Source organism: Saccopteryx leptura, chromosome 9 (assembly GCF_036850995.1).
Source record: "Saccopteryx leptura isolate mSacLep1 chromosome 9, mSacLep1_pri_phased_curated, whole genome shotgun sequence".
Lineage (NCBI taxonomy): Eukaryota > Metazoa > Chordata > Mammalia > Chiroptera > Emballonuridae > Saccopteryx > Saccopteryx leptura.
The window spans coordinates 3,095,960-3,108,204 of record NC_089511.1 but is presented as its reverse complement, the minus strand read 5'-3'; the positions used below and the strand labels follow the sequence as shown (position 1 = coordinate 3,108,204).

Genomic DNA, 12,245 nt, shown 5'->3' with positions numbered 1-12,245 from the left:
GCCGACGCTCTACCGCTGAGCCAACCGGCCAGGGCCGCTGCCGGCATTTCTGTGTAGCGTCGCACTCCCGACTTTGGGAAGTGGCTTCGTCGTCTCTGAGCCTCAGTTTACTCGTCTGTGAAATGGGATAGTAGTCCTCTCCTTAGGTTGCTGTGGGGGGCAGAGGCGATTTATGTAGAGATGGAGCGCAGAGCCGGACACAGAAGTGCTCACTAATATCAGTGCTTGTATTATTTCCTAGTAAGGCTTACTGAGAGGGTGGAGGGATGGCTGGTTGGATGTCTGGATGTCTGTGTTTGGCTCCTGAGGGTGTGTTTTTCTTTCTTTCTTTCTTTCTTTCTTTCTTTCTTTCTTTCTTTCTTTCTTTCTTTCTTTCTTTTTTTGTGACAGAGACAGCAGGACAGACAGGAAGGGAGAGAGATGAGAAGCATCACTTCCTCCTTGTGGCTCCTTAGTTGCTCATTGATTGCTTTCTCATACATGCCTTGACCAGGGGGCTACAGCAGACCGAGTGACCCCTTGCTCAAACCAGATGAGCCTGCGCTCAAGCTGGCAACCTCAGGGTTTCAAACCTGGGTCCTCTGTATCCCAAGTCCAACACTCTATCCACTGTGCCACCGCCTGGTCAGGCTTTTTTCTTTCTTCTTTAGTATTTTCAGGCTGATCTCAACCGACCTGGCTTAGGCTGGGAACGGTTCTAAGTATGTGGAGAAGGGATTGAGGAAACATCATCTTCCACCAGGGGTAGGAATGCTGACCGTGGCAGAGAGGGAGGTCTGGGAGCAAACCCGCGGCCACCCCGGAGCCAGCAGAGTCCCCCAGTCCCAGGCTGGGTTCACACACGCTGCCGTCTCCCTCGCAGTTTCTCAGAGACGAGCGTGCCGCCGGTTCATTCCTAAGTGTGGTTCTGGGCTCACACTGCCAGGGCTGCGGCTGCTGTTCCGTTATCTGCCTCGGGGGCTGGAGGAGACAGGCTGTGGACACTTCTGTGAAAGGAGAAGGAGCCAGGATGGAGGAGACAGGCTGTGGACACTCCTCTGTGAAAGGAGAAGCAGCCAGGATGGAGGAGACGGGCTGTGGACACTCCTCTGTGAAAGGAGAAGCAGCCAGGATGGAGGAGACAGGCTGTGGACACTCTTCTATGAGAGGAGAAGCAGCCAGGATGGAGGAGACAGGCTGTGGACACTCTTCTGTGAAAGGAGAAGCAGCCAGGATGGAGGAGACAGGCTGTGGACACTCCTCTGTGAAAGGAGAAGCAGCCAGGATGGAGGAGACGGGCTGTGGACACTCCTCTGTGAAAGGAGAAGCAGCCAGGATGGAGGAGACAGGCTGTGGACACTTCTGTGAAAGGAGAAGGAGCCAGGATGGAGGAGACAGGCTGTGGACACTCTTCTGTGAAAGGAGAAGCAGCCAGGATGGAGGAGACAGGCTGTGGACACTCCTCTGTGAAAGGAGAAGCAGCCAGGATGGAGGAGACAGGCTGTGGACACTCTTCTATGAAAGGAGAAGCAGCCAGGCTGGAGGAGACAGGCTGTGGACACTCTTCTGTGAAAGGAGAAGCAGCCAGGATGGAGGAGACAGGCTGTGGACACTCTTCTATGAAAGGAGAAGCAGCCAGGGTGGAGGAGACAGGCTGTGGACACTTCTGTGAAAGGAGAAGCAGCCAGGCTGGAGGAGACAGGCTGTGGACACTCTTCTGTGAAAGGAGAAGCAGCCAGGGTGGAGGAGACAGGCTGTGGACACTCTTCTGTGAAAGGAGAAGCAGCCAGGATGGAGGAGACAGGCTGTGGACACTCTTCTGTGAAAGGAGAAGCAGCCAGGGTGGAGGAGACAGGCTGTGGACACTTCTGTGAAAGGAGAAGCAGCCAGGCTGGAGGAGACAGGCTGTGGACACTCTTCTGTGAAAGGAGAAGCAGCCAGGGTGGAGGAGACAGGCTGTGGACACTCTTCTATGAAAGGAGAAGGAGCCAGGATGGAGGAGACAGGCTGTGGACACTTCTATGAAAGGAGAAGCAACCAGGCTGGAGGAGACAGGCTGTGGACACTCTTCTGTGAAAGGAGAAGGAGCCAGGATGGAGGAGACAGGCTGTGGACACTCTTCTATGAAAGGAGAAGCAGCCAGGATGGAGGAGACAGGCTGTGGACACTCTTCTGTGAAAGGAGAAGCAGCCAGGGTGGAGGAGACAGGCTGTGGACACTCTTCTGTGAAAGGAGAAGCAGCCAGGATGGAGGAGACAGGCTGTGGACACTCTTCTATGAAAGGAGAAGCAGCCAGGGTGGAGGAGACAGGCTGTGGACACTTCTGTGAAAGGAGAAGCAGCCAGGCTGGAGGAGACAGGCTGTGGACACTCTTCTGTGAAAGGAGAAGCAGCCAGGGTGGAGGAGACAGGCTGTGGACACTCTTCTATGAAAGGAGAAGGAGCCAGGATGGAGGAGACAGGCTGTGGACACTTCTATGAAAGGAGAAGCAACCAGGCTGGAGGAGACAGGCTGTGGACACTCTTCTGTGAAAGGAGAAGGAGCCAGGATGGAGGAGACAGGCTGTGGACACTCTTCTATGAAAGGAGAAGCAGCCAGGATGGAGGAGACAGGCTGTGGACACTCTTCTGTGAAAGGAGAAGCAGCCAGGCTGGAGGAGACAGGCTGTGGACACTTCTATGAGAGGAGAAGCAGCCAGGCTGGAGGAGACAGGCTGTGGACACTCTTCTGTGAAAGGAGAAGCAGCCAGGATGGAGGAGACAGGCTGTGGACACTTCTATGAAAGGAGAAGCAGCCAGGGTGGAGGAGACAGGCTGTGGACACTCCTCTGTGAAAGGAGAAGCAGCCAGGATGGAGGAGACAGGCTGTGGACACTCCTCTGTGAAAGGAGAAGCAGCCAGGCTGGAGGAGACAGGCTGTGGACACTCTTCTGTGAAAGGAGAAGCAGCCAGGATGGAGGAGACAGGCTGTGGACACTCCTCTGTGAAAGGAGAAGCAGCCAGGATGGAGGAGACAGGCTGTGGACACTCCTCTGTGAAAGGAGAAGCAGCCAGGCTGGAGGAGACAGGCTGTGGACACTCTTCTGTGAAAGGAGAAGCAGCCAGGATGGAGGAGACAGGCTGTGGACACTCCTCTGTGAAAGGAGAAGCAGCCTGGATGGAGGAGACAGGCTGTGGACACTCTTCTATGAAAGGAGAAGCAGCCAGGGTGGAGGAGACAGGCTGTGGACACTCTTCTGTGAAAGGAGAAGCAGCCAGGGTGGAGGAGACAGGCTGTGGACACTTCTATGAAAGGAGAAGCAGCCAGGATGGAGGAGACAGGCTGTGGACACTTCTATGAAAGGAGAAGCAACCAGGCTGGAGGAGACAGGCTGTGGACACTCTTCTGTGAAAGGAGAAGGAGCCAGGATGGAGGAGACAGGCTGTGGACACTCCTCTGTGAAAGGAGAAGCAGCCAGGCTGGAGGAGACAGGCTGTGGACACTCTTCTGTGAAAGGAGAAGCAGCCAGGATGGAGGAGACAGGCTGTGGACACTCCTCTGTGAAAGGAGAAGCAGCCAGGATGGAGGAGACAGGCTGTGGACACTCCTCTGTGAAAGGAGAAGCAGCCAGGCTGGAGGAGACAGGCTGTGGACACTCTTCTGTGAAAGGAGAAGCAGCCAGGATGGAGGAGACAGGCTGTGGACACTCCTCTGTGAAAGGAGAAGCAGCCTGGATGGAGGAGACAGGCTGTGGACACTCTTCTATGAAAGGAGAAGCAGCCAGGGTGGAGGAGACAGGCTGTGGACACTCTTCTGTGAAAGGAGAAGCAGCCAGGGTGGAGGAGACAGGCTGTGGACACTTCTATGAAAGGAGAAGCAGCCAGGATGGAGGAGACAGGCTGTGGACACTCCTCTGTGAAAGGAGAAGCAGCCAGGCTGGAGGAGACAGGCTGTGGATACTCTTCTGTGAAAGGAGAAGCAGCCTGGATGGAGGAGACAGGCTGTGGACACTCTTCTGTGAAAGGAGAAGCAGCCAGGATGGAGGAGACAGGCTGTGGACACTCTTCTATGAAAGGAGAAGCAGCCAGGATGGAGGAGACAGGCTGTGGACACTTCTATGAAAGGAGAAGCAGCCAGGATGGAGGAGACAGGCTGTGGACACTTCTATGAAAGGAGAAGCAGCCAGGATGGAGGAGACAGGCTGTGGACACTTCTATGAAAGGAGAAGCAGCCAGGGTGGAGGAGACAGGCTGTGGACACTCTACTGTGAAAGGAGAAGCAGCCAGGATTGTGTCTTGGGGGCGCATGCATGCACACTCGCCCATATGTGCACGCTGAGATGCACACACACAGACACACACCCCCATCTCAAGCACACAGCAGGGTGGGGCGTTTCATGGGCCTTCTGAGGGCAGCAGTCTCGCTCTATGGCCCTGTCTTTGCCGTGACTCACCATGTGACCTTCGTCAAGTCCCTTCCCCACTCTGGGCTTCAGAGTCTCCGCCTAGAGGGAGTTGAGCCTTATGGTCTCTGAGGTCGCCCCCATCTCAGGTCGGCAGAACGAGGTGAGTTTTTCAACACGGCGTTGGGATCCTGGCTCCCAGCACGTTCTGACCGTGGCCTTGAGTGAGCAGCCCAAGTCCAGTGGCTGGACTTCCCCTCCATAGCGGGGATGATCAGAGCAGTGCACCTGTAGGGCTGTCCGTCTGGGGTTTAAGTCAAGCGGTCCTGAGGCGCTTTCCCAGGGTCTGAGGGCAGCCAGGCTGAGGAAGGGAGCTGCCTTCCCTGGGCTGCGGGCCCTCCTCCGGTTCCCGTTGGCTAGGCCAGGTGAGCTGGGGTCCCACAGTGAGGGAGGTGTGTGTGCGTGTGTGGGGGGGGCCTGGCCTCTCCTGGGCACTCGGGGAGACCTGGCCAGGAGGCCTCCCCGAGGACAGACACGGAGTCGAAGTTGCCATCTCGCTCAGCAGAAGTCGTGGTCACCCTCGTCCCTCACTGCAGCGTGCCCCTCTTTTTGGGGGTGCTGTTCATCTTCACCGCTTCCTCAGGATTTACTGGCAGAGGCCATAGCTGCACCCTCGGCCTGGGGATAAGTCACCCTCCCTCCTCCTCCAAGTCCCCGTGAGGACAGTCTCGGGCCTCCCTCTGGCCTGCCCAGGAGAGCCGCCCGCTGGCCCGCAGCACGGATGCCCGGTGCACCAGCACCACCTGGGCCCCTGCAGTGGCCCCTGGGGTTGGGACTCAGGTCAGCTCAACACTCAGGTCCCCCCCTCCCCCCCATTTCCCAGCGGGACACTCCGCTAAGTGATGCAGGAAGTAGGCCCCCCGGGAGCAGATAGGGCCCAGCAGAGCAGATAACCAAGTGAAGCCTCTGATCGCCTGGGGGCCGGGGACAGGGTCAGCGATAAGGGGACATGCCAGGCTTATCGCAGCTGCCGGAGTTCTAGAGAAATCGCCCTGGCCGGCCGGCCCACCTCATTCCCAGCCCTGGGCGGGCGGCGGGGCATCTCCAGGCAGGGTAAACACGGAGCGGTGCTTGGCAGAGCTGCGCGGCAGGGGCAGGATGACGCTGTGCCCCCCTCTGGCACAGCGCAGCCCCAGCGCCAGGGGCCGGCAGCGGGCGTCGGGTTACACCCAGATATTTGCGGTAAGGGCAGCTTCTGGCCGGCCTGCTTTGAAGTGGGAGCCTGAGACACAATTGTTAGGGTCACGGGACTGAGGGAGCCTGGGTGACAATTGCTCCCCGGACTGGGTTCCGCAGGAAGCTTTGGTTGCTGTGTCCAGCCAGGGACGTCGGCCTGGGCCCTCCCCAGCACTTGCAGGATGTTGTGGGCACAGGAGGCCGAGCAGAGCTGACCTCAGGGTACTTGGCTCTGGACCCCATGAGGGTGCTGGGGTTCAGGCTCATCTGGGGTTTCGCTCGGAGTTGGCTCAGCGTGAGGGAGGACACGGCTGCACGGTTAAACGCTCCTCTGCTAAGAATGGTGGCCGGCGGGGTGGTGGGCGGGCAGCTGGGTGAGGCGGGGAGGTGGCCCTCTTCCGGCCCCCACTGCACTGAGGTGACAGCCCGTGCCAGTGCCATCCGCGGGGGCAGGGCGGTGGTGGGGAGGGGTGAGTTCTGGTCGCTGCTGTTTTCATGTGTTACCAAGTGCCGAACGCTGTCCTTAGGTGGACGCTCAGACAGCCCTGTGGCTCTGAGCCCCCTTTCCGGGTGAGGGGAGCTGTGTGCAGAGAGGCACGGTCAGTGTCAGGTGCGTAGCGGGCCCAGAGGACACTTCCCCCCAGGTCACTGGTGCCGTGACCTTGACCTCTGCCAACCCTGCCCCCTCCTGTTTCCGGGCCACACGCTGAAGTCTCGTCGTGTCAGCCTGTAGCTGCTCCTCCCGGTGTGTGCCTCGGGGGTCTCCTGCTCAGATCTGTAAGGTCCCCGGGGCCTCCCGGGGCTGAGAGAGGAAGATGCAGCCCCACGCCCCCACGTTCCCTCCCCCATCCTCACCGTCCACAGCTTTAACTTAGTGTGCCCCTTGCTGTGGCATCTAATACAGCCCACGGCATGCAGATGCCACTCACTGGAGAGCCCAGTGATGTACCCGACTCCCATTCCTTCCCGGGAGAACGTGCATTTTCTTGGGAGTCTCTCGTTTCTTTTGTTCCCCTTTGCCCTATTTGCCAGCATCGCACCGGTGGCTAAATTTGAGCACATACACCACGCCAAGTCCGGGTCCAGGTGCCTCGTAAACCTTCTCACGTAACCGTCCCCTCATCGCGGAGAAGCGGGGCACTGTTGTTCTCGGGTTACAGCGCAGGAAGTGCTGGCCCCGGGCTGAGTGCGCTGGCCCGTGCGCCCGCCCCCGGGATTTGGCAGGGGCAGGCATGCCATCCAGACAGTCTGACGCCAGGCGGGGCGCCCTTCACAGTTACTGCACGCCTCTAACTATGTTATACCCTGTACCATCTTCTCCCCCCCGAAGCCCTCCCTCCTGGGCACGGTCCGTCCTCCTGCGTCCACTTCGGACCTTAGCTCAGAGCTGCTGTTTCCTGGAGCTAAGTTTTGTATTTGTTTGGTCCCTCGTTGGAGCATATCCTCAAAACCGCTTCCGTAGGGAGGGGAGCATGCATTTTTTTTTTTAACCTCTTTGCAAGTCTTAAAGCTGTTCATTCTGTCCTCTGAGGATGGTGCAGTGTCTTCAGATGTCTAAGGGGACATGCTCCCTATCTTAGATTTTTGCGTCGAACCCGTCTTCCAGCATCTGGTTGCTTGGAGGGCAAGACGTCTGATGTCCTTCCCGTTTCAGTGCCTTTGCCGTGTGATTGTTTTTTCTCTTACGATCCGGGGAGACCGGTCATCTTTGTCCCCACGTTCTAGAGTTCTTCTTTCCCTCCACCCTTCTTCCTTCTCCTGAGACTCCACCCCGTAGGATGTGGGCAGCCGGGACCGTGTCTCCCCTCCGTAGCTCCTCTCTCCGAATGTGCACCTCTTCACCGTTCAGTTGTTTTCTGGGATAGTCACTTTATTTTCAGATCCCTGCATTTTAAACCTTAACTTTCATATTTTGGGTTTCCAGGGTCTCTCACCCCATGTTTGTTCTTTTCCCATAACCCCTTCCTTTTTAAAAAAGATTTTTTTTTTTTTTTTGAAATTGATTTCTGAGGATGGGTGGGGTGGGGAGGAGTGGGAAGCATCAACTCATAGTGGTTGCTTCCCATATGTGCCTCGACCGGGCAAGCCCAGGGTTTCGAACCGGCGACCTCAGCGTTCCAGGTCGACACCTTCTCCACTGCGCCAGGCCAGGCCAGGCCCCCTTTTCTTTTCTGCTGGATGGAACTGCCTTCATGCTTTTCTGTGGCCCAGGAGAGCCTTTTAAAACCTGCTTCTGTTCCTTGCTTCCTGTTTCCCCCACAGTGGATGCTTCTGCTTGTTCGTCTTGGGCTCCCCTTTTCATCTTGGGGTCTTCCTTTGGAAGCCTGGCGATCCTTTCTTAGTCTGTGCCCATGTCAGAGTACGGCACAGAAGTGTCAGGTGGTGGCTGAGGTGAGGTGACAGCTTGGCTCTGCAGAGGCTGATCGGGGACCCCGGAGCCAGCACACAGAACCGTCACAGCGTGGACCACCGAGTCCCTTCAGCACAGCCCTCTGACCTCCGGGGGCGGGGGCTCTCCTCGCCATGCCCACCTCTGCGGAGCTGGGGGAGGAAGGGGCCCCTCAGTTTTGCGTTTCTGCTCCCTTCCTACTCCACCGGGGGTCTCGGGGAAGGCGGTCTGTCACCAGACCGGCCAGCAAAGGGTTTTGGGGTTCAGTGCGTGCTGGTCCCAGCCTGTGGCAGACAGAGGTCAGCTGGTGTTTTTTCAGGAGTGGGGCAGGTGCCAGGTCCTTGCCTAGGAAAGAGGAGGTGTCCCTGGATTTGCTACCCTGTGTCCATCCAGTTCAGTGGTTTCATCTCTGCTCCGTGTCCTCGTGACTTGGGGGTTGCATGGCCCTCCTGTCCTCTGGGCAGGCACCACCGGGCTCTGGCCGGGCCCCGTACACGATGGAGATTGGGGGAAGCCGCGCGTCAGCCCTCAGGGAACCCCTGTGCTCACAAACGCCTCTCTCCTGGAGGCCCAGAAAGGAAGCGGATTCCAAGCCGGTCCTCCTGGCTGCTCCTTCCCCGCAAAAACCTGGCAGACTTTTCCGGTAGGCGTGCTCCGAGCTCACTTCTGGGCATCGTCTCTGTTTCCCACCCTGTGCTCATTTCCTGGGGAGCCCTAGGTGCCGTCCCCCCTCCTGCAGGTCTCCCGGTGGTCCGCCCAGCCCCCCACTTCCTGCCGGAGCCTCCTGGGTTCATCCCTGCAGACGATGCTATGAACACCCAGCGCGGGCACGTTGGTGTGCCTGCAGATCCAGCCCAGCCTCGGACGGAGGCCCCGGGCCGGCCCCAGGAGCCTGGCGGTGGTTCTGGAATGGGGGATGACGCGGCAGCCACGTGTTGAGCAAACCGGCCGCTTCGCAATCCCTGTTGCGTCAGGGAGACGTGAGCACGTCCGTACTTGAAACAAACCTGCGCCTGGGACATGTGTTTCCTTTGGGTTCACCTGGACTTTCTAGACGCCTTCCAGGCTTTACGCTCCCAGGGTCTCCTGGATGCAGGTTGCCCGGAAGATCTCTAAGGCGGCGGTCCTAACGAGGTGGTCTGTGGTCTGCAGTGGTGGGGAGCTCTCTCCCAGGGTCTGGGGATGTGCCTTTGGACTGGTGGGACTTCATCCACAAAGATGATTGGTACCCGTTGTCAGACAGGCAGTGGGCTTTACTGTGATGCAGCTAGAGATTCCTAGAGGCGGACCCAGAGCACCCTCTTCCCCAGGGAAGTGTCACGGGCAGTGCAGGGGAGCAGAGATTCCCTGGCTGGTGCCGGTATCATAAGGACCCACTGGGGTGCACGGTAAACCCCCGATTCCCTGGCTGGGTGCCGGTATCAGGAGGCCCCCCAGGGTGCATGGTGAACCCCCAATTCCCTGGCAGGTGCCAGTGTCAGGAGACCCCGCTGGGGTGCATGGTGAACCCCCAATTCCCTGGCAGGTGCCAGTATCAGGAGGCCCCCCAGGGTGCATGGTGAACCCCCGATTCCCTGGCAGGTGCCGGTATCATAAGGACCCACTGGGGTGCATGGTGAATCCCCGATTCCCTGGCAGGTGCCAGTATCAGGAGGCCCCCCAGGGTGCACGGTGAACCCCCGATTCCCTGGCAGGTGCCGGTATCAGGAGGCCCCCCAGGGTGCATGGTGAACCCCCAATTCCCTAGCTGGGTGCCGGTATCAGGAGGCCCCCCAGGGTGCACGGTGAACCCCCGATTCCCTGGCAGGTGCCGGTATCAGGAGGCCCCCCAGGGTGCACGGTGAACCCCCGATTCCCTGGCAGGTGCCAGTGTCAGGAGGCCCCCCAGGGTGCACGGTGAACCCCCGATTCCCTGGCTGGGTGCCGGTGTCGGGAGGCCCTGCTGGGGTGCACAGAGAACCCCCGAGAGCCTGTGGGGCACGGTGTTCCCCATGATGCTTTTGCAAGGAAAGTTTGTGTGTTTGTTTTAAGACCATAGTAACACAGCCTGGGTCACAGTGAGTACGACGCCCCTCTTTGGAGCATCCCTGGGACATTGCATCCGTGATGGCCAGGACGGTGGCCCCGACGTGGGCCTGGCTGCCTGTGTGACCGCTCAGGGCAGCTGTCCCGGAGGAGGGTGGGGGCAGGGGCTGAGGTCGGGCTGCGCTTACACAGCAAGCGTGCCCGTTTCGGGGCACCCAGGGCTTTAGTAGCCAAGTCATGTAAAGCTGGTTTTATTTTATTTTTTGTTTGTTTTTTAATGTTTATTTTATTGATCTTAGAGAGAAAGGAAGAGAGGGAGAGACAGGAACATCAGTCTGTTCCTGTATGTGCCCTGACCAGGATGGGCCTGGCAACCTCTGCACTTTGGGACGATGCCCTTAACCAGCCAAGCTAGCTGTCCGGCCAGGGCAGAGCTGGTTGTAGATGTCGGGTTTCAGGTCAAGATTATTCTCCTAATTGCTTTTATTCAGAACGGGCAAGCTTGGGCGGGCACTGAAGTGCCTCTCCTTGGTGCCAGCCTTGAGCTACCCTCAGGAGACCATGTGCCAGGCAGCCCGGGGCTTACTCGCTCCCTGCCTCCCTCCGAGGGCCAGGGAGCGGCCCCCCGGCACCCTGGGGACTCGGTGGCACCCCGTTGGGCCCCGCCGCTCGTGGACTGAGCATTTTCTCTCGTCTGCTTTCTGTAGTGATGCTTTAGTCAGAGTTCCATCGAAACGAGAGCTTTGAGGCTGAAACGTTTGGAAACCACGGGAGACGGGCCCCCGGGTCTCTAGGGCCTGACGGGGTCTGCGTCTGAGTCAGTTCAGAGCTCACCTGCCGGGCACCTGGGTTGCGCAGTCACTGTGGGAGCGGCAGGGGTCCCGCGAGGAGCGTGCCCTGCGGCCTGGCACTTGGCACGGAGCCGAGGCTGTTGCTCCTTGCTTCTATTTTTAGGTACAAGTGACGAGGGACGGAGGGTCTGGTGTGTGTGTGTGGTGGGGCCCTGCAGACACCCCACAGGCAGCCGAGCACATGTCTGGGACAAGTGGGAGCATTGACATTGTGCTTTCAGTCTGCAGAGGCCTCGGCTGTTCCCCCAGCACGGAGCACACAGCCGCGTTTATTTCCGGTCTGGCTTCCCCTGTCAGCGAGCTGTGTGTGTGGCCGGGGTGGGGGTGGGGGGACCCACCTGCCGCTGGGAGCTGTGTGTCGCCCCCAGGCCTCTCTCTGCGTGGGGTCCCGGAGGCCCCCTGCAGAGCCCAGCTCCGGCCTTTACCTGAGGGACCCCTTCCTCTAACTTCAGTCGCAGCTGCAGGAGCTGCTGCCTGCCGTGGGCAGATTCTTTAAATAGTTGCTCATCAGCACCCTCTCAGAGAGGAATGTCCGAGGCTGCCGTGATGTCAAAGGGGCGAGCAGAAGGGTCTGGGCCAACCCCAGCCTGGCACTGCGGGCTCCCAGCGGAGGGAGAGAGAAGCAGAGGCTCAGAGAGCCTGCTTGGCCCCAGGGGCGCGCCAGGTGATGCCCGTGGGGGGGTGCTGCGGCCCGGCTGTCAGCCGCTGGGGACAATGAACTTCCGGGTGGCACTTGCCAAGTGACGGCCAGAGCTCTGCTCTCCCCACTGCTTGCCCTTGTCCAGCCCGCGCCAGGATGTCCGGAGCTTCCGGGGAGAGCTCGGGGGACCGTGGACTGCCGGCGGCGGGCGATGCCCACCGGGCCGCCATGGACAGAGAGCTGGCGATGCTCAACGAGAAGGTGGACAGGCTCCTGCACTTCCAGGAGGACGTGACGGAGACCCTGCAGGGCGTGTGCCAGGGCATGGGCCACCTGGAGCAAGGCCTGCACCGGCTGGAGGCCTCCAGGGCCCCGGGCCCGGCCGGGGCTGACGCCACCCCGCCGGGGGACGCGCAGGCCGGGTGGCCGGAGGTCCTGGAGGTGGTGAGGGCTGTGCGGCAGGATGCGGTCCAGCACGGCGCCAGACTGGAGGCCCTGTTCAAGGTGGTGGTGGCCGTGGACAGGGCCATAGCTTTGGTAGGGGCCATGTTCCAGAACTCCAAGGTGGTGGATTTCATCATGAAAGGGCGTGTCCCCTGGAGGAAAGGAAGCCTGGCCGATGGCTCCGTGGAGGTGGGTTCCCGTGTCCCTGCCCCGGTCTCCTTCTGCCTGCAAGGGGCAGCCTGGGGGCCTGGTAAAGGCCGGCCAGGTCCCCAGCGTTAGGACAGCTAGGGCTGTTGTCCT

The 12,245-nt window shown here is 59.5% G+C and overlaps 1 protein-coding gene across 5 annotated transcripts in view; it reads left to right on the top strand.

Annotated features, from left to right (window-relative positions):
- MYLK3 (myosin light chain kinase 3) overlaps nucleotides 1–12,245 on the top strand; it is an 84,335-nt gene that overhangs the window by 43,939 nt on the left and 28,151 nt on the right. Inside the window, exon 1 of one of the 5 annotated variants that reach the window (XM_066349909.1) lies at nucleotides 5,461–5,602. The exons of 3 other annotated variants lie outside the window; for them this stretch is intronic. In XM_066349909.1, the coding sequence (XP_066206006.1) occupies nucleotides 5,519–5,602 (84 nt within the window). In that variant the 5' untranslated portion in view covers nucleotides 5,461–5,518. Of the gene's footprint in view, nucleotides 1–5,460; nucleotides 5,603–11,456; nucleotides 12,135–12,245 lie in introns of those variants that run through there. One more of the 5 variants, XM_066349908.1, reaches the window with a different exon arrangement.